Source organism: Astyanax mexicanus, chromosome 12 (genome assembly GCF_023375975.1).
Source record: "Astyanax mexicanus isolate ESR-SI-001 chromosome 12, AstMex3_surface, whole genome shotgun sequence".
NCBI lineage: Eukaryota > Metazoa > Chordata > Actinopteri > Characiformes > Acestrorhamphidae > Astyanax > Astyanax mexicanus.
In genome coordinates this window covers 17,934,550-17,956,687 of record NC_064419.1, presented here as the reverse complement: position 1 = coordinate 17,956,687, position 22,138 = coordinate 17,934,550, and the positions used below count along the sequence as shown (strand labels likewise).

Genomic DNA, 22,138 nt, shown 5'->3' with positions numbered 1-22,138 from the left:
GTACCTAATGGCAGTCAGGCTACCTCTGGTGAGCACATGGAGGGCTGTGCGGCCCTCCAAAGAAATGCCACCCCACACCATTACTGACCCACTGCCAAACCGGTCATGCTGAAGGATGTTGCAGGCAGCAGACCGCTCTCCACGGCGTCTCCAGACTCTGTCACGTCTGTCATGTGCTCAGTATGAACCTGCTTTCATCTGTGAAGAGCACAAGGCGCCAGTGGTGAATTTGCCAATCCTGGTGTTCTCTGGCAAATGCCAAGCGTCCTGCACGGTGTTGGGCTGTGAGCACAACCCCCATCTGTGGACGTCGGGCCCTCATACCATCCTCATGGAGTCGGTTTCTAACCGTTTGTGCAGACACATGCACATTTGTGGCCTGCTGGAGGTCATTTTGCAGGGCTCTGGCAGTGCTCCTCCTGTTCCTTCTTGCACAAAGGCGGAGGTAGCGGTCCTGCTGCTCGGTTGTTGTCTCCTGGTAGCGCCTCCAGCCTCTAGACACTACGCTGACAGACACAGCAAACCTTCTTGCCACAGCTCGCATTGATGTGCCATCCTGGATGAGCTGCACTACCTGAGCCACTTCTGGGGGTTGTAGAGTCCGTCTCATGCTACCACGAGTGTGAAAGAACCACCAACATTCAAAACTGACCAAAACATCAGCCAGACAGCATAGGTTCTGAGACGTGGTCTGTGGTCCCCACCTGCAGAACCACTCCTTTATTGAGTGTGTCTTGCTAATTGCCAATAATTTCCACCTGTTGTCTATTCCATTTGCACAACAGCAGGTGAAATTGATTGTCAATCAGTGTTGCTTCCTAAGTGGACAGTTTAATTTCACAGAAGTTTGATTTACTTGGAGTTATATTGTGTTATTTGAGTGTTCCCTTTATTTTTTTGAGCAGTGTATATAAGTTCTATATAAAATACTATATAAAAGGTAGATTAATTTAAAAGCTCTCAATTAACAGGTGCAATAAAGTGCAATAATCTGTATTATAATACTTATAATATACACACACACAATAAGCTTTAATTCCAAAATCAGAAAAAGAAAACATCATTTAAAATTTCAATTTAATGAAAGTTCTTTCAAAACATATAGTACAGCATCATGTAGCATGTAAGCCATAATTAATTTAATAAAATGACCCACATAAAAAAGGAAAGAAAAAACAACAACAATTTAGACAGAAGAAGGTCCCTTAAAAGGGCAAGTGTCCAGCGAAGATTTCTATCTCCTGGGCCAGTTGTGGTGAAATCCTCTGGAATTATACAAATGTATTAATACCATACAACAATGCTGTATAAATTAATACTACTTAATATTTAAAGAATCCGGCAAAATAATCCATGTATTCTATTACCTTTCGGACTTGGCAGGCATGCCTCTGCCTCCAGGACCCTGCCTGTGTCCTCTTGGGTTTTTCTACGAAAAAATAAACAGTTTTATTTTATCTCCATCCTCTCATAAACTGAATATTAAACTGCAGTCTATAGACTGAGATGAATAGCATTATTGTAGAATAAAAATAAAAAAAATAGTACCTTCCGTCTGAATTCATTAGACTGTCTGTTTGGGTCAAAGTGTTTGGAGTCATTGGGTTTACCCCCTGCAGAACAAAGCAAAAATAAGTAAAACCGTGGCTTAATACACAAACACACACAGCTTAAAAACAGACACACACCTGGAAGAGAGGAAACTCAATAAGCTGGGCTTTTTGAGACGGTCTCAAAAAGCCCAGCTTATTGAGTTTCCTCTCTTCCAGCCTTTTTGGTTGAGCTGAATTAGAGGAAAGGTACGATGGTTTCCTCTCTTCCAGGTGTGTGTCTGTTTTTAAGATGTTTTTAAGCCTAGCTTAGTTACTACAGCAAAATTTGCACTTGGACAAACCTGCTCTGTACCAGACTGGAGCTGAGCTTAGTTTGCTACTATTGGACTATTGAGGTCATAGACCCACCGGCTGGAAGCAATATTATTCTGGAATAAAGTTTGGCCACTGTATTTTCCAAATATTCAGGAATAAAGTTTGGCCACAGTACCGTCCACTATACTTCTGCAGACATTGCAATATTTTTCTTTGGAATTTGGAAGACATATTATCTGTAGTTCATACAATAAAACAATAAAAATGTATATTTTACTTATACATGTACCTATAAATAGCAAAATCAGAGAAACTTTTTTTTTTTTTTTTTAATCAGAATCTTGTTTTCTGAGCTATATTTATCTAAACTTTAAATACAGATATTATTAAGGCAGATATTTTGCTCTTTTGTGGCTGAGTAAAGGCCCTGGTACTATAAAGATAGATGATTTGTGCTCTGTATTTTTATTTCTTTTATAAATACTGCTGTATTTTTTTATTACAACCAACAATCTAACAAATTACAACCTAAACAGTACATTTTGATTTCGTTTGTGAACTTTTTTGTTTACTATAAGTTTTGTTTTGTACTCCAATATATCAAGCTTTTTATTTGAAAATAATATTCTGTAGCTAATTTCAGTATTTTTTATAGCTGATATCACTGTATCTGCAGGGGACCACTTCTGAAATGTCTTGTGTACACAGGTGAGCCTGGATTCCTGAAGCCCTGATCTCAGCTGGATCTTGTTAGTGGAAAGTAAAGAGTCTGGATTGAAATTTTTTGACTAATTTGAGGGAGGCGTAAAAAAAAAAAAAAAAAAAAAAAAAAAGCAGCTTTCACAACCTTGCTGTGGAATATGCTCCTGAAGTAATTAACCTACGTTCACATTATAAATAAATACTAAGAACACAATTTCTCTATATCCACCGTGAAGGAACTCATCTGTTAACCATACCAGCAAAAACTTTGAAATCTGATTGGCTGTAGTCGAAAGGTGTAAATTCAGAAGACTGGTCCTGTTTAGATTCTTCAGTCTCTTGCTTCTGGATCTTCTTAGAAGCTGCAGGAGACTGAACTGCAGCGGGTGTCCCTTTATCAGTTTTCATGATTTTTTTGTTTTGTTTAAGACTTTCTTCACCAGCTTCACTGGCAACCCGCTCTCTCTTCTGCCCGACCTGCTTCGATTCCTATTGACACAGAATAAAAAAAACATATAATAAATAGAAAAGGTAAACACACATGACAAATGGACAAATAGAAGCTCCTCTGTGAAAGATTTATATTCACAAATGTTTGTGGACAGTCCTTCTTATCAATGTCTTCAAATACTTTTAAAGTTTGAGAGTTGTCCCAATTCAAGATTTATTTTTTTAAGCCGTAGAGTTCAAGTCTTTGTTTATAGACAGCAAACTTTTATTTAATTAAAACAAGAGAGGCTTAGTCTGCTTTATACTAGCTGAGGGCGACTCACCACAATTTGCTGCCTAACAGTACTGACATCCTGCAGGGACTCCTGATAGTTCTTTTTGGCCTTTTGACGTTCCTCTGAAAAATAAATTGAGGCTCATGCATGTATTTCACTGGCAACACACACACAGTATATTGTACAGTATATTGGAGTCAAGAGGTACCTTTAGCTTTCTTGGCCTGCTCTTTAGCATGCTGCTTGGCCTGTTGTTTAGCTTGAGCCTCTTTCTTCTGCTGCTCAATGCTCTGAAGCTTCCAACGGTTACTAATCTACGTTGGCGTTAGAAAAATGAAAGAAATAACAATAAATACAATTTTTAATTAATGAGTCATCCATATGCATTCGCCATAGCTAAAAGTAAATACCAGTGGGAGTCAATTAGAAGATTTAAATGAAGCAATTCTTCAGACCACAGCAAAAACAGAGGCTAAACAGAGTTTCAGAATCCTGAGTGCTTAGACCCTAAAATAATAACCTATAAAAATCTATAATGTCATATATGGCACTTAACCTAACAGACAAACATTTAATAGTACAAAACTGTAACTGCACTTAAATTTACAAAAAAAATGTTCAGGTCGTTACATAAACTACCATCAGAAATTGATGAATTCCTAATGAATTTTACTGTAACAAATTAGGTTTTAGGAGGAAAAGAACAGCAAAAATGTAATCCACTGAAACTTTATGTAAAAATCCAGGTTGCTTAACACAGAGAGACAGAGTCAGACAGACACAGAAACAAACAAAATATGTAACACATAATTAGTCATTAGATCTACCATATTTTTCGCACCATGAGACACATTTAAATTCCTTTAATTTTCCCAAAAATCATCAATGCACCTTATGAATGAGTTTTACCAGTCAGGTTGTAAGGGGCTGGAGCAGCATTAGCATTACCCACTAACCACATTAAGTGCTAGCTCTTTTACCGTTCAAAGGTGAGTATTATCTAAACTGTAGTCAGTGTTTACTGCGTTAAAACAAGCTACGAGGGATGAACCGCTGGCTATTATCACCCTGCTAGCTGTTCAGAGGTGAGTATTATCAGCATGTAGCCTGCTGCTGACCCTGGCTAGCACTGCTGGAGCAGCATTAGCATTACCCGCTAACCTTACTAAGCGCTAGCTCTTTTACCATTCAAAGGTGAGTATTATCGAACTGTAGTCTGAGTGTTTACCGCGTTAAAACAAGCTACGAGGGATGAACCGCTGGGTATTATTACCCTGGCTTAGGGGAACACTCAGGGTTCCTCAGTGTAGCGCTGTCGGACGGCATTAGCCGCAAAGTGCTAGTGTTTAGCTGCCAATGCTAATGCTTCAGCTTTAGTGCTGGAGAAATTCAGAAATCTAAGCTTACGGTCGGTGAACGGAAGTGCCTTACTTACACAAATAAACAGTTTTCAGGAGAAATCTGTGTAGATTAACATCCAGCACTCATTTGACTTTAAAAGAAAATGCTTTGTTTACAGTTTTGTTTCCTTGGATTAGCTTTACTTAACATGTCTACTGCCCCCCTAGTAGATAAGACCTGCTGAATTAGAAGTGAAACATGGCGACACCCCTGTTCCTTAACAGTGACGCTTAAAATGTGCCTTATAATCCTGTGCACCTTATGTATAAAAATATACCAGAAAATAGATGTTTATTGATAATGTGCCTTATATTTCAGTGCACCTTATAATAAGAAAAATACAGTAATTGTTAAGTGCGGCCCTAATATTGATTACTTACCTCATAAATCTTTGATGAAGGGTCGTATTTAGCATTTTTCGATATGTGAATATCCTTTGAGGGTAAATACTGCAAACAAGAATTAAAACATCAGTAAATATATACAACAAACTAACTAAAAGATTTAATCTAAAAGATGATTCAGATTTAATAGATATGTTACCATCCGGAAAGGGTTTTCAAAAGATTCCATGATGCTGTGTGCTTTCTGCTGGGCCACAGTCAGATGACCGCTGTCCATTTCCTCTACCTCCTTTAAACACAATCAAAAATAAACAAATAAAAAACATAAAAAAATAAGTATATATACACAACATACACAGATACCCACTGTCCCCTCACTAAATCAATTTCCCCTTAAGTTAAGGAAGAAATGTGGGGGGCATTTGTTTTTAAGCGAGCCACCTTAACTAGAGGCACTGTGGGAAACCCTGCCTGCACATTATACTCTTACTAAGAAGAGACTAAATACTCCAAACATAGTGTCCTGCTTAAGACAAAAACAAACAAGCAAGCAAAACAATTAATAAAAACCATTAAGCAGAGACAGCATACTAAATATACAAAATAACTCACCGCAAATAAAGTAATTTTTGCAGAAGCTGTGAGACCACTTGTGTCGTCATCCTCCGTAAAAAGAACTCCAACTTTGGTATCTATTTACACATAAAAAAGATAAATCAATTATCACTAATCATATCGCTGATATAATTACATGAAATGTGAGCTACATATCATTTTTATTAATTTCAAATTACTGGCGTATTCAACTGGAAATGAAAAATGGCTACATGCGAAAAACAGTTCTAGCTGTAAAATAAGTGATAGAGAGACTTCAGAACATTGCTTAGTTAAGGCTGGAGCTGTATTGTACACTTACACTGTATATACAACTATTAATTCACACAGCAATTTTAGTAGTCGATTAACCGGATAACAATTTTTTCCCGATTAGTCAGCGATTATTTCTGCCATGTTTCCATCTCTAAACACAACAGCAAAACAGCTAAACATGAGATTTAAAAGGTATTTAAATGTCCAAATGCTGTTTAAAAATGGAGAGTACTAGTATTTAGTGAGTAATTATGTAATCTGTTGTGTTTGTGCACTTTGAGACACAGACTAAGTTGAGTGGAAACTGTGTGAGTTAGCCCATTACCCATCTTCCATTGTGTTCCTGTCCCCAGCATTTGGTATAATGCATTACTGTTACAAATTAATGATTAGTCGACAATGAAATTTGTAGTCGACAAATTTAAATCAACAACATTGTTGATTATATCGATTATAGCGTTGCAGCCCTAAATCTCTTCATTATTAAGAGCTGAGGCGCCTAGTTGCATTACTTTTATAGCATTCGGCTGACACTCTTATCCAGAGTAAATGCAGGGTTAGGAGTCTTGCCCAAGGACTCTTACTGGTGAATCACAGTATAGTCACCCAGGAATTGAACCCCAGTCTCCCACATGATGGGGAGGCTCACAAGCAGGCGGTGGTGTTATCTACTGTGCCACAGCAGGCAAGCTGAATCTCTCTTTGCTTCCTAGGTACTGAGATATTCACTAATGCTGGTGTTTATTATTATTGGTGTAACAGTACATGTACACTCGACACCCTACGGTCGCTATGATATAATTCTGACATTAATATAAAGAGTATAAATGCCACTAGCTGTGGTGTACGTCATGTACTCATCTTTACAGACTACGGTAGCCTATATTTTCCTTCCCTTTCTGCTTGGCTGTATAGGTACATTCAGTAGGAAATGAGAGTGAGTATGTTAAACATCTACAGAAATACAATTTTAAAACACCACAGAGTGTTGTTTTCCCCGCCAGTCCCTTCCCAGATGCGAAGCTCACTCGGGTTGCCAAGATGAAGAGGCTGAATCTACACAATCCAGTGCAAGACAAGTTTAGTAACTTCAACCATGGCAAGCAACAACAAGTCATATTATAAACCGGCTCATGTGAACTTTAATGGTAGTTAGCAAACTTAGCTTTATGCACCACTAGCTACGTTAGCCACTGTTTCAAAAATCTACACCCCAGAACTGGAGTTACTACTGCACAGATCCTAGTAATAAACTGCTTAGTTTAGCAGATAACATATACAAGCTATATTTGAGTATCCTACCGTTTTATCTTATTGCAGCCTGATCTAGATCTCAGTTATGACCTGCCCTCACTGCCGTCAGGCAAAGCCGATTTAGAGTGATAGGAGAGGCAGTGGATGGAGAGAACAAGCAAGAGGAAGAGTGGAGGAGGAGGGGGAAGGGAACATTCTAAACCCTTCTAAAACCTGTATCTAGCGTTTTATTGACTACATGTTACAACGAGAGACTTAAATAAACAGCTAAATAGTCCCTAGTAAGCTAACCTGGTGGTGGTGATAAATTACCTGACTAAACTAGCTAGTCAGTTAGCTTACATGTTCAGGAAAAAAGTAGCCATTATATAATTATATTCATAGCTAAAATAAGTCAGTATAGAGACTAACTATCAGTTTCTGGTGTATATTTTTGGAATACTTATCACTGCAGAGGTATTAATCAGATGTGACACGGCTGCTTCTCTATTGTTATTGAGTTCAGTTCATGTTAGAATGGGTAGCATGACTGCGTTAGCTAGCGTTTTCAGATCAATTTAGCTAACCTTGCTAACCTAACTATCCCTCAGGCACCCTCTGACTTGTTACTCCAGCTGCACTGGGATATGAATGTGAACACTCAATTTTTAAATTAATTTAAACACCAGTCCCTAGTAAGCACATCTATTGGTGGTGATAAATTACCTGACCTAATTAGCTAGCCAGTTATCTTACCTGTTCAGGAGAAAAGTAGCAGCTCTGGGTCGCCCTTGTAGTCTTTTTGAGCTCTAATTCTTCTCCACCTTTAGAACTCACTGCCAATATTCACTCTTGTTAAATTTCTTCTTTGGTCACTGAGCTTTTTAAAAACATGCTGAGGCTTTTTAGGCTGTGTAGCAGCTGAGGTTTAACTGAACCAGCCCTGCTTGCTAGCTTCCTTGCTCAGGGGTGGAGTTAGTGTTGGGGAATGAGCAGCAGGAGGAGACAGAGGACAAAACAAACACAGATACCCGGGACGGACTGCACACACTCCAAATAGGAACGTACTGGCTGAAGTGCTGCTAACAAGAGCTGCCAGTGCTTTAAAATCAGCATGTTTCTTTAATATCTGATGATACATCCTGATCACTTTATAATTTACTACTGAAAATAAAGTAAAGAAATGAACTGAACAGTGAACAGTGTCCTGTAATGATCAGTCATTGTATACATCACTTAAAACCCTCAACCAATTTTGCTAGAATGCTCCTAAAATAGGTACTCAAAAGCATTATTTAAGATGTAAATTTTAACAGAACTTAAGATACATATCATATTTCAGTCAAAAAGATTACTCAATAATAAGTCCAAAGTCCAAAAAATGTCCAAAATGTCCTAAAAACAGGATGGATTTTATCTGTTAACTGTAATTCCGAGCTGGATTTCTCATTTATGGTTAATGCCAAATCCATGGCACTGGACTGGTTAGATAGGTTAAGTCTTGCTGTCTTTTATATGCATATTATGCCTGGACGTTCTTCTGGTACTTAGTTATTATAAAGCTCAGAATACTGGCATGTAGCCGCCAGCTCAATGTGGAACTTGAGGATTCTAAGTGACACTGAAATATTAAAAATGTGTTATAAAAAAAACTCTAAATCATCTCTCATGTCACTATTATGGAAACACGTTCCACTGCAATATATATTTAAGTCTAATAACTGTCCAGTCCTAGTGTGGGTAAACTGAAAACTGCAAACCTTGCATACCTGCTTTCCATTCTGTCTTGCAGTAGATTTCACCGGGGATTTGGACAGATGGCAGCATGTTGCTGTGTGCAGAATTCCGGAGGAACAGAAGTTTTTCCCGGGAATACTTGATTTTTTTTGGTCTCTTCTCTTTTTTTGTGCAGGCAGGTCCCCCACATCAAACAAACATAAAAGACAACAGAGACAATGTGACGAACGTGAACATCAACAAGGCAGAGAGGATGATATTACAGAGAACGGTAAGAGTACTGGTGAGAAAATTGGACCTACCAGTAAAAGAAAGCTCCATAAGGTCACTTTCAGACACATGAGAGGTATCATGGGGTCCAAACAAAGTAGATTCAGACTGCAAAACAACGAATATTATTATTAGTATTATTCTGAGCCAATCTAGCAATATCCATATTTGATAAGTCTATTGGTTTAATTTCTGGACCACAATTAGGCCTATTTTTAAATCCATTTAAAATGACATGTGGTCCAAGACTAGGCTTAATTCCTGTGTGGGAACTGTCCCTTAGTATTTGGTTTACCAACCTTTCTTTTGGGGGTCATCGATTTCTTCTTTTCAGCAGCAACCTCGGCCTGAAAGAAGATTACAGTAAATATTTTTTTTGTCTATTTTAGATAGACATACACTGAAACACGCTTATTTCAACAAACAGAATTCACCTATGCTCAAGTTGGGTTGATCAAGATAACTATGGCATAGTCGCACATGGCAAATGTAATGAGACAGGAGTAAGTATCATGTTCCATGACTTTTTCTAGAACTGAATGGGATGAGTGTAGAATTTCTCTGTATTTGGCTCACCTTGAGCAGTGGGATTTCCCTCGCTTGCTTGATGAACTGATGAAGTTCGTTGATCTGCTGCCGCACTAGAGGTGGAGTGGGATTACAACATGCGATGATTCCCTGGGGTTCCCTTTAACCAAAGTAAAAATAAATAAATAAAAGCAATCTGGTTACAAATAATTATGGTATTTTTAAAACTATGGACAAGATTAATCAATTCAGATCATAACGTCTTGTATACCTGGGCTATGAGTTTGTAGAGTTAAGTTTGTTATAGCTAGGCCTGTCACGATAATGATAAATCAACCTATTGTACAATTACAGACATAAACTCAATCAAATAATTTTTGCTGACAATATTATTCCCCATTAAACTGATTGAGCCAGTACACCAACATTGTTGTTTATTTGAAGGATTTTGAAGATAAAACCCCTATATTTCTTTTGCACAGGTAACCAAAACAAATGTTTGGAAGGCAAACAGCAGCACTTCAGTGAGTGCACCTGCCTCTCTATTGTTTAGTGTTCCGTATATCACATTGTCCAACCGGGTCTCAAGTTCCGCCCATACATTGCCGCCTTCGCAGTTATGGGACACAGTGAAGCAGCGCATTGAAGTGACTAGATTTGGTCATAGGTTGCCAGATCTGTATAGAACCCTCAAGAGATTGCCAGTTGAATACAGAATCCTCACTGAAGGATTCTGACAATAGTTCTAAGGTCTGAAGAGACTCATTTGAGATTATACAGGAGAGAAGTTGTTGGGTTAATGGTAAAACTAGCTGCAGTACTAATGCTTTTCTATATTTTACTGCATATGATTAATGATACATTATTCATATTCAGAGTAAAAATTGATTGTGACTCAATTCAAGATGATTAATTACAAAAAATTACTTAATTACAATGCAGTAATTGTATCAATATACCATACATGAACCGGTCTTAAAATTACAATAATATTGTTCTTTGAAACTTCACTTCAACTACACATTTTGGTTTTACTATGGGTGAATGAGCTACTGAAGCGTGACGTGGCCAGAAAAACTCCAGTGAAAAGCGACCTGACACCCCAGTTTTTAGAATGAATATATTAGGCTTAGCAGGGATGGTCGTTTCAGCACACTGGTACCATTAAACACAATATTTTATTTCTTCTCCACTCAGAAATGCTTCTGCTTTCAGCTTAGAAACAAAATACGGACTGCCACTTTAATGCTGTAAATAGTAAATAATGGCAAAGCTGTGTAGGAACTTACTTGGGCAGCTCCTCAGCGATCTTCATCATCATGTGGTTTGGCAAGATATACCTTAAAAAAGTGAAGGAAAAACAAGAGATTAAAACAAAACAAAAACACAAGATGACTGGGGAAAGTTCCTTTAAAAAAAAAATTGCAATACCCAGTGCTTTCATCCTCTGATCTAGCCAGTTTATCTCTCCAGGCATAGAGCAGACGGAAGGCAGCCAGCTGCTGACTGTTGAAGCTTTTCTTCTGTCTTCTATAAAGCTCCATATAAGATTCCTCAGTGAAGATGGGCTTTACATATTTCTGTCAGAGCAGTCAAAAACAAGATCATTGATTATTGGTTCATTAGACATTAGATATAACTACATTTCACTCAGGTACTCTTTAAGCCATTACTGCTGCATTTTTAATGTCTGTATGTCCTGTATGGTATAGTAACGTCAAGGGAGCTAAAAACTTTCTCTCTAGGGAGGCCACCCTGAAGCCCTAATACGGGTCCCTTCTGAATGTTTATCTGAATGCCACCATAATGCCCTTGCAACCAATATTGAATGTAGTGGTACAACTGTCAACTCTACATATGCTTTGCAACATAATTTTTAAACTGAATTGTCCTGTCTACTCATAGATGACACGCACTTACACACTCTATGATTGCACTACTGCTTATACTCGCACTGTCATACACACTTTAATTACCCATAAACTGTGAACTTTAAGAACTTTATGCACTCATTCACTTTACCAGCCTTAAGCTATTATACCATATTTGCACTACTGTTTACACGGGTTCTGTTTATACTCGTACTGTCATCCCATCTTAATCACCCCCCTAAACACTATTGCACTATTGTCTTCTGTCTTACGTTTGTCTATATGTCCTTGCTGTATTGTTCATATAGTGTCTCCCATTTTTTATATTACATATCTTATTTTCTGTACTTGCTGTAATTTTTGGGAAGGAGCATAACATAATTTCAACTCTCTGTATGTTCTGTACATATGCAGTATTGACAATAAAAACTACTTGAACTTGAAAGATTCAAATCTTGACAAGAGATGCAGGTTTAAAATAGTTAATAGCATTTTTCGTAATACAAGACACAGGTCAGGTTATAAGGAGCAGTAAAGCCACTCCGCTGAAGTGCAGCATTATAGTTTAGTTCTACAGTTTAGTTCTCCAGCACAGAGACTCGAGCAATATTAGCATTAGCTGCTAACCACGCTAAGCGCTTATTTGCCTGTAGCCTGCTCCTAACCCCGGCTAGCACTGCTGGAGCAGCATTAGCATTACCTGCTAACCTTGCTAGCTCTTTCGCAGTTCAGAAGTGAGCATATAATCGGACTGTAGCCTTCCTGTTAGCCTTCCTGTGTTAAAACAAGGGTTTCTCAGTGTGGCGTTGTCTGGCTAGCCTTAGAGGAAATCTGGAAATCTAAGCTTACTGTAGATAAACCAAAGCATTTTACTCACCCCAAAAAATATTTTTCAGGAGAGAAATCTGGTATGCTTCACCCACAATCCATCAAGACGTATGGAATACAAGCATCTATCCCCTCTCCATCCAGGGACAGAGGTGGGGAAAGGAACTTAAAGAATTTCCTTGGATATCTGAACAGCAGTTTCATTTACTACTGTGTTTTTAAAAGCTCGTACCTAATCTAAGCTAAGAGGTATTCGAGCAAAACTACTTCTGCTGTAAACATAACTGTACAACTATACCTTGAGGCAGAGATCTTTGCTTTTGGACCAGACCAAGTGTATCAAGTTAGACTGTCCATTAGCTGCATCACACAGGTCAGCTCTGAGTCGATCATACACATACAGCAGGTAATGGGTATCAGCCTGGGCATAAGCCAGCATTTCTTCTGGTAAGGGTCTGAGAGAGATAACATATAAAGTAACTTTATACAGTGTAATCACATCTGGAACCCAGTTTCTGTACTCAAACAAACAAACTGCAAAACAATAATAACAATGCAACGCTAGTATATGAATTACCGTATTCTCCAGTCAGCAAGCTGGTAGCGCTTATTCGAGTCCACGTTGCAGTAGAGTTTGAGGAGATGGTCCAACGAGTTCCTGCCAAGGTTCAGGGAGCGAGCAGCGTGGTGGGTATCAAACATGTTGACCACATAGACACCAAAATCTTTCTGAAGCCATTCAATGTCTGAGTCAGCTCCATGGAAAACCTACAAGAACAATGGCAAACATTTAGACCTAGCCTAAATAAGGTCTATCATAAACCTGGTAAAATAATATCAGCTCAAAACAAGCTTTTGCTGGCAGCTGGTATTAGGATGGCCTTCGATGGACCAGCTTGGTCTTATTGGACACGTTGGCCATGCTGGTTGACCAATTTGGGTCTTTTTGTCGTTATGCTCAACCAGCTTGGTATTTCTGATCTTGTTGGTCATGCTGGTCGACCAGCAAGGTTGTGCTTGTAGTCCAGCTAAACCATCAAACCTACTGATCAAAAGCTAAAAAGGTCAACCAGCTTGGTTAAGCTGGCCAGGCTGTTTTTATAGCAGGGACATGGCAGAGTTAACAAGCCTTTTAAACACAGCTGAACTTAAATTCTTATATAAACAGAAGAAGAAAGGCAAGAAAGAACAATTGGAAAACACTGCAACGTGTAAAATAAGAAAAACTAAATAAATACCTTCACAATGGAGGGATCTGTGAAGCTTTCATTAAGAATGTACATCTCACTGCGAAGCTCCAGAGTATCAATAATGAAATCCTCCTCCCTCGTGGAGATCTGCATCAAACAAGTGATTCCCAGGAAACTCCTGTAGGAATGGTGCTGTGAAGACAAAACAGAATCTAAACAAAAGCTAAGCATTTTTATTACTCAAGTTTTTCCTTTCATTTGTGGTCCTAAATCAGATGATACCACCAATAGTACCATAGTTTATTGTTTAGTTTAAATAATTTATGGCCATTTTCTTCATAACAAGCATATATAAAAAACTCACTAGTAGTTCACCTCAGTAGCTAGCTATCTAACTTTCCCATTTCACCTTAAACGATGCAACAGAAAAAGAGGCAAAAATAAAATAAAAGCTAACAAAAGCTAATTTCAGCTCAGCTTTACAGAGGAATTTAGGAATAAACAATAATAATTAATATAACTTTTCTGAAGTTATAGAATGCCCTACAGTTAACTGGTTAAACAGAAGCTAGGATGCTGAACTTTAGTGCTCCACTGCTATAGTTATACATCTGTATTGGATGCTTGAAGGGTTGTCCCTATTCGAGAACTCATTCCTACCTCAAGGTCCACAGCGAACTCCTTGCTCCTGGTCAGCTTTTCATTCAAGTCAACCAGATCCTCTAATGTGTCGATGAACTTGCAGCTTGTTTCTTCCAGAGGTTTATAAATCTGAAGAAAAACAAACAAGGCAATATGAATGAAGTGAGTTAATGACTCAAGAGACCAATCGATAATACAAAACACTCTGTTCCCGAGGTTACCTGAGGTTCAGGTTTAATCCTCAAGCTCTCTGACATGACCAGGTGGTCCAGCTCATGCTGGTAAGGGTGAGAGAACCTAAAAGAGGCCAGAACATCAGTGTCTAAGCGTGTCCATTTTACGCTTTTTATTACCAACACAATTAACTAAATTAACTAATTCTTACATGTCATCCATGTGCTCTTGAGTTCTCAGCTGGTGGATAAAGTCAGCCAGTGCTGGAGGCACATCCAGATCCTCGGGTCTCTCATTCCGCAGCTGTTTGTTTGTGAAATCTACATGGAACATTCTCAAGTTATTATTTGATAATGTAGTATAATGTTTATATACTATATATATATCTCTCCCCCATTGTCTTCTAACCCTATTTTTAATGCACTTTTTATGCATACATTTATCATACAACATATATATTCTGGTATGTTTATAACTTTTACTATAAATAATATTTTATAAATAAATATATTTTATAAATATAAATAAAAAGTGTGTAAAGATGACCTAAACCACACAAATCATTACATTTCAAAACATTTGAAAAGGGATTAGTGCACTGTATGTGATTTGTAATGAACAAAAGCACAGTGAGCACTGTGTAAACTGTGTATACAATTATGAAAAAAAAATATATATATATATGGTAATATGTTAACTTTTTTAGCTGCAATTAGCAAATGTATGTTTGGAGGAAAAAAAGAGGTTCTTAAACAGGTTTAAGAATTTTAGCTCACAAGGAATTTGCACATTCTGTTCTGACCTGGCCCAGCCCATAAACCATCATCATGAGCCCCAGCTGATGTTATTGCGATAACAACATTGATTTATGTAAATAAAAAAAAAAAGTTAGCACTAATAAAAAAAGTAGAGAGTCCAACTCGACAGTCCGACCCGGCAAGTTCGGCTTGGGCTTTTGGAGAGTATCTAAACTCTAATTTGAAAAGACTTTATATTGAAACTCACATGAAGACAGCGGCTTTACGGCATTGGGTTTGACGGAGATTTTGGGGATAAAAGGCGTGTTGCTGTTGTCCACTTTATCCTTGAACTTCAGCTGAGGTCTCTGAATGTTCTTGGCATGAAGAAGATGGAAGGTTTCAGTGCTGCGATTCCCACCCTGTAAAAGACGAAACAAAAACTAAATCTATTTGTTCTCCATATCTTATTATATAAAAATGGCCAAAAATTAATAGCTATAAAAGAACAGGGAAATGGTCAGGAATAATTATTATTATATTATAATATTAATAATAATTTATTAATAATTTTGTGAGCAGAAGCAATAAACCATATTCTGTTTATTTAGAACGAAAAGATGCAGCAACACTGGCTCTTTAAAGATAAGGTATGACATCAGTCTGCTATACTGTTACTACACAGTCACCAGGGTGAGAACATTTATTGGAAGGTGGTGACTATGGTTATACGGTATTTCAATGGTTGCTATGGAACTGCTAGATGGTTGCCTTGCATTGCACTAACATACAGTAATCTTGATTAAATAATAACTAACAAAACTAATAATATTATTAATATATGGCTACTGAATTTGCTACAGTAGTATCGGTTCATTATAAACTATCCATTTATGGACTATTTTTTGTACACAGTTAAACTGTACATTCTTTTGTACTCATTTCAATGTTTTTTCTTAAATTGTGTAATGGTGAGCTGTTTCAGACTTTTTTAGTCCTGTGGAGGAGTGGGAGGATTCCAACTCTTATTATTATTCATGACCTGCAAACATATTGCCTCTGATTGGCTAACAGCAATGCTAACAGCAAATGGGTCTGTAGTGGACGGTCACAAGCCAAGATGGGTGAGGCCATTAAATCCTAATTTAAGGGTGGATGTCAGTCCGGGCGCTTTTCCTGATTCAACTGTTTTCTATTCATTTTCTTTTATTGGCTAATGCAGGAAATGAGCGTAGAAGAACAGTTTCAAATGCAGCATGTATGTGCAACTCACAGTGACCAACTGTAGAACAAGTACTAAACAGTTTCTAGTAAACTTACTAGGGCTGGGTATAATTTTCGATACAGATACCAACACACAAATGATACGCTTATGATACGTTTTTTTCTAACAGTTCTTTTTTTTTAAGAAATATCAGCATTATGAATTTATATTTTTATTAGTGGTGCCAATCACTGAAAATTGTATTAAAATCATAATTAAAATATTAAATGCTGTTTTATTGTGAGGGGACAGTGATATCAGTATAGTGTAGTTGAGGTCTGGCACATCTTTTTTTTACTGCATTATAATATCTCAGGGTACAAAGAGAGAGAGAGAGAGAGAGAGAGAGAGAGAGGAAGACGAGTGAGAGAGAGAAGGAGCGACATTGTGAATAAGAGCGAGCAAGTGAGAGAGAAAGCATGAGCGCTTGAGAATTCAGTGCAGTGGCGGTATGTAGAATGATCTGCGTTTCTTTGATGGATTAATCATCAATTCTTTGCACGCTCTGTACACTTGCAGTGGTTCATACATTTAATACGAAGAATCGAAAACAGGCACCGCATTTTCCTTAGACCTTTCGGTACTCATTAATACCGCAACATTTCGGACAGCGAATTTTTGGTATCGAATTTCGATACCCAGCCATAAAAATTACATTTAATTGAGGGGTCAGGAAGAACTTACCTTGCGATTCCAACTAGACACAACAATTTTGGGAGGCTGATAGCCAGCAGGCATCACGGGCTGAGAGCGAGTCACTCCAGAAGCCTCATCCAGCATAATTCCCTGATGAAGAATTTACAAACAATGGATTCAGAAACATTTTAAACTGTGTATTTTGTGTTTGAGCACATGCATTATGCAAATATTTAATCCAGCCAGACCCAGCAGTAAGTGTTCTGATTATTCAATACAAGCACTATAAATAATACATAAATAGAACAAATATATACAAGATTAATACAGTCAACAACTTCTTATGTCCAGTATAATAACGTATGGTGCTGTGAGCAAGTTAAACCACTTGTTTGGTTGCTGACTCCTCTGTGTACTTCAGTCAGTATATGTACATGATCTATTTCATATATTTGTATTTTAATTAGTAATGCTTACTCTTCAGGGCCCAGATTTTCAACACAACAGCAGTGGTTAGCTTTAACATGGTAGAAAAAGAGTTCAGAGTGATTCTCGGCTGACTATAAGCTACAGCTTTGAACCGGATTATTTTTCTGTAAACTAAACTTGCTCCTAATTCTTTGTGTATCGTTTGAAATAACCCAAATGTAGTGTTTAAAGGCAGCCTGGGAATGCCTACATCTGTAAGTTGTGAGGTGTTATCTTATAAGTGAGGGTAAACATTGGCCAGTGTGCTCATGGCATTCAACACTCCTTTGATCCACAGTGTCCTGTGTATAATGGGAACATATCATAAGGCATTACCACCCACAGTGGACAGCACAATAGATGGCAATGATTACAAATGTCGGCAACTATATACAAAATGTGGTCATGGTGCCCAGCCTTATGGGTTGCACTGATGGGAACCTGTGAATACATGTGTAAGCATTGGTATTTTTCCTGGAAATCATTTAAATGAAAACCAGTAGTCAAGAGTCTGACTCTACAACAAATGTTAAAATAGGTTAAACCGAGACATTCTACATATACTCAAATTCAGGGGTTACAACTTGATATTAATGATATTTTAAACCAAATTTGTTGATGAACCAAAAAGTAAAGCATAACCTACAGCCAGAGCAATGTGTTTACTTCCATCATTGCTATCACAAGCGCACATTGGTATGTCCAAATTTGATATGACGTATTTCTCCTATATTGATATAAACAGTACAAAGTTACCATCCGCAGTGTATATAATTACATATACACACTCGCAGAGCTGGGTGACTTTTTTTTTTTCCTCTCCAATTTACATGGCCAATTATCCAACCCACTCATTAGGACTCTCTCACTAATCAGTGATGCCCAACACACCAGGAGGGTGAAGACTAGCACATGCCTCTTCCCACACATGTGAAGTCAGCCACCACCTATTTTCAAAGCAGCATTACAGCGTAGCATCACAGCGTACTCGGTTCCGATACATCAGTTCACAGATGCCTTGTGCTGATCGACATCACCCTTTGGAATGATGTGGGGAAAGAGCACCATCTATCCACCCAGAGAGAGCAAGGTCAACTGTGCTCTCTAAGGGTTCCCGGGGCCAATGGCAAGCTACATGAACAGGATTCGAACCAGCAATCTCCTGATCATAGTGGCAGCACATTATAAATCTCAAGATTTTGTGATGCAGATAAAAAGCAGCAGCAGTGTGAGCAGTGATATATTCTTAAAACTGCATTTCAATTACTTTAATGTAGCGCATCATGCAATTAAACAGGATTTTCTAAACTCCCTGTAATTAAATGTTCACTTGGTCACTTTTGGTCACTTGGTTCACTTTATCGATACGATAAAATTTATCATGGTTTATAACGTCCAGCTCTAGCTGGCACATGTAAACCGTGTACACGTGTTAAATTAAAACATGTAGTTTAGAAATTGGGCATTCATTCCTACCACTTTCTCCAGGATGACATCATTGGACTCAACGACCAGATCAAAGCGCTCCTCCAGTCCCGTCAATTTGTTTTTGTCATTTATGTGTGATCTGCAGCCGTGGTGCTTCATCAGCTGACTCATACTGAACAATGCAGAACATTATAAAACAAAATGAGACATCAAAGCAACTGAAAATCATGTAAAAGAGATGCACACATGCACGAATATTTAGGTTGAAGACCCCATATAATATTAGATTTATACCACTGACTGTATTGTCTACCGATCGATCAGTAGGCTGACTGGGACAATTCAGGTTCAGGAACCTCCGTCAGAAGGCTGCCATTACCGGCCCAGACTGTGTTTACCTTGTAAAAATTCAACCTTGTAACTGCTGAGATAACATGACCATGTGGTGCCTGTAAGGGAACCAAAAGATTTTGTCCATGGGTTCTATGTCGGTCAGTAATGAGCCCCACCAGGGACAGTGATGGGACCAGGAGGGGTTAAAGTTGGGCCCCATTTGGATATAACACTGCACGTAAATCCTAGATGGGACCAATGTGAGGTTAAAATAGGATGTAAGAATAGGGCCTATTTTTGAAGCCCAAATGGGTCCCAGAAAACATATGTACAAACCCACTCCGAACACATGTCCCCCTGTAACCTAAGGTCCAACCATGCAATGCCCACATTAGTGGTGGTCTTTTATGGTCTATTAAAAATGAAAATCTGGTTTATACAGCCTATACTGGTGTACTTATTGAAAATATCATCCCAGACAAGCTGAGCGAGGTTACCAGTGACACTTCTTTGGATTAATTATCATTAGTGAATAACAACAATGATAAATATGGTGATAAACTAAAACTAGCTGAAATGCCATTCCTGCTGCATCCAGCCTTGTAGTGTTAGCTGGATATTAGGGATATTACCGTATGTATAGCACAAATGATTACATCTGTGAACACTTCTGAAACTAGGCTTTAAAACCCACAGATCTTTTTATTTTTTACATTTCAGTTGACAGACCAAAACAACACAAACAGACTCTCCAACCAGTAAAGGTAAACTGCTCTCATCAAGAAATGTGTGCTTATAGCACTGCAGGTTTCACTGTTTTTAAAAATATCTGAATGTGTGAGAACAGGCCTGAACCAATACCTTGTCACTGGGGACTATTATTATTTGTCACAGAAAATTTTGCACATATCTGTTACATTTGTTTAATGATATTTGATTTCAAAAACAGGTTTTAGAGCCAAAATGCTCTCAGCACTGTGATGAAACTGTGTCTTAGGCACCATGCAGTGTATTTAGAACCATTTGGTGCAATACAATTATATGAGAGTTTTTACAAGTTCAGAAATATGTGCCTAGAACGGCATGCTTTACTTTTATTACATTTCCTCCTATTTAACCAAGAGGCCATACATATTTTATCTGTAAAAACAACAATCCTAAAGTCTAAGTCCTAGAATTAAACAGAAATAGTGTTCAAATAATTAAATAATCAGTATCATGTTAATAGTACTGCAGAAAGTGAACTGTATGACATTCTGCTGTTTTAAGTATTGACATTTTCACTTTCAAAATTGAATCTATTATTAACTACTATTATTAACATTCTGTTCTAGAAATCAGGTCAGAACCAGTTATATGGAATGTAAAACATTTAATTATAGCGTTTAAAATCGTTGAAATGTTTGGAACAGACCTGTAAACGCAGAAAATACACAAACTCCTTTAAAAGGATATCGCCAGCAATTTTATCTCCAGCACTTCTACTTTGTGTAAATAATGTGAGATGAACGAATAAACACAGATTCACACACTGTCTTGTAGTGATGCTTTCAGGATGTTCACTATATGTCACTTAGAAACTTCATGAGTTGATGTATCCAAATTTTTTATCTAGAGCTGTATTTGGGACTACAGTTTTTTAACTTCTAAAATGTAATTATAGATAAGGACATGTTGTTTTATTTGTAATATGACTAGTCAGAATGTGTTTACAGACCTGCAGTTAGATCTGATGTTACTAATAGTAAAGTTTTTTTTTTTCATAGCTAAGAGCAGAAACGAGAGCGTTTACTAGTATAAAACAGTGCTATATGTGATTTTTGGTTTGTAATACAGTCTATAGCTTGAGTCAATACTATGGCTTTAAGTCAGAATCAGCAATAACAATATTGACAGTAACGTAAGATTAAATAAATACATGTATTTAAGTGTTTAAAGCCCGTCTTCTCTCTCTCACCAGTGTAAGAGTCGCTCTCCCTGAACAGCACAGAAATCCTGAAACCCAGGAAAACTCCTGTAGAAGTCGAACTCGTCTCCGGGCTGAGGGAGACCCCCGGCCGCCTTGGTGGCGGAGACCACCGTGCCCAGTCCGTGCTGTAAAACACCGTTAGAGTTCATTAGAGAACAGGAGCCGCTAACCCGTCAGAGATTTAACAGCGCTAAGCTAACCGGCTAATGAAAACAGAACCACGAGTCCAGCGTTGCTGCTGCTGCAGGAGGAGCTCCACGCTGCCGCTGCGTGTTTATCTCACAGCGCGGAGACCCGCGGCTCTGCTCGTTAACCCCGGGGACCGGAGCGCCTTACTCACCTTCACAAACGCGTCCACATCTCTAAACCCCGGGCAGAACTCCCCGCTCTCCGCCCCCGGGGCTCCGCTGCCGGAGTCACCGCGGGCTCCAGAGCCGCTCTCTCCGCTCACGGGCGCAGCCATCACTACCCAGTACACCCCGCGAGAGCAGCGCGGAGCGGAGCACGCGCAGAGACCCGTCTTCTTCTCGGGAGTCTCAGAGAGACCGCGCGCTCTCTACCGCCACCTGCTGAACCGCACCGCGCTGCTCCCCTGACCCTTGATTAGTTAAAACACTACACATATTTTATATGTTTTTCTTTTTTTCTCCGATTAATAATCGATAGATATAAAAAAAAAGAATCGACACATCAATTATTAAAATGATCAGCAGTGGCCAACATGAAGCTTTAGAAGCATTAACTATAAACCCTCTTTTAGAAAATAGTTCAGTATTTTAATTTCATTTTACAAATGGGACAAAAATGACCCACTTTCATTTTCTATGTATCTTCATGTATGGCTGAGGGTTTCTATTATATATCTCAGCAATAAATGAATTAAGTCATTTAGAATTTAATGGTGTTCTTCTGCTAAAATC

At 38.3% G+C, this 22,138-nt stretch overlaps 1 protein-coding gene across 1 annotated transcript; it reads right to left on the bottom strand.

Annotated features, from left to right (window-relative positions):
* Positions 1-1,060: 1,060 nt before the first annotated feature.
* Positions 1,061-21,746, bottom strand: exosc10 (exosome component 10). Its single transcript, XM_007247958.4, has 26 exons — positions 21,559-21,746; positions 21,207-21,343; positions 18,965-19,088; positions 17,069-17,170; positions 15,389-15,542; positions 14,595-14,703; positions 14,431-14,506; positions 14,228-14,338; positions 13,616-13,759; positions 12,955-13,145; positions 12,676-12,832; positions 11,110-11,258; positions 10,968-11,018; positions 9,727-9,838; positions 9,450-9,497; positions 9,183-9,258; positions 8,913-9,041; positions 5,653-5,732; positions 5,240-5,329; positions 5,077-5,145; positions 3,504-3,609; positions 3,344-3,417; positions 2,828-3,059; positions 1,549-1,613; positions 1,368-1,429; positions 1,061-1,265 (listed from the first exon to the last, which is right to left on the bottom strand). The coding sequence occupies exons 1-26, from the start codon at positions 21,679-21,681 to the stop codon at positions 1,235-1,237; spliced, it is 2,802 nt and encodes a 933-aa protein (XP_007248020.3). The 5' UTR covers positions 21,682-21,746; the 3' UTR covers positions 1,061-1,234.
* Between the last annotated feature and the right edge of the window lie 392 nt (positions 21,747-22,138).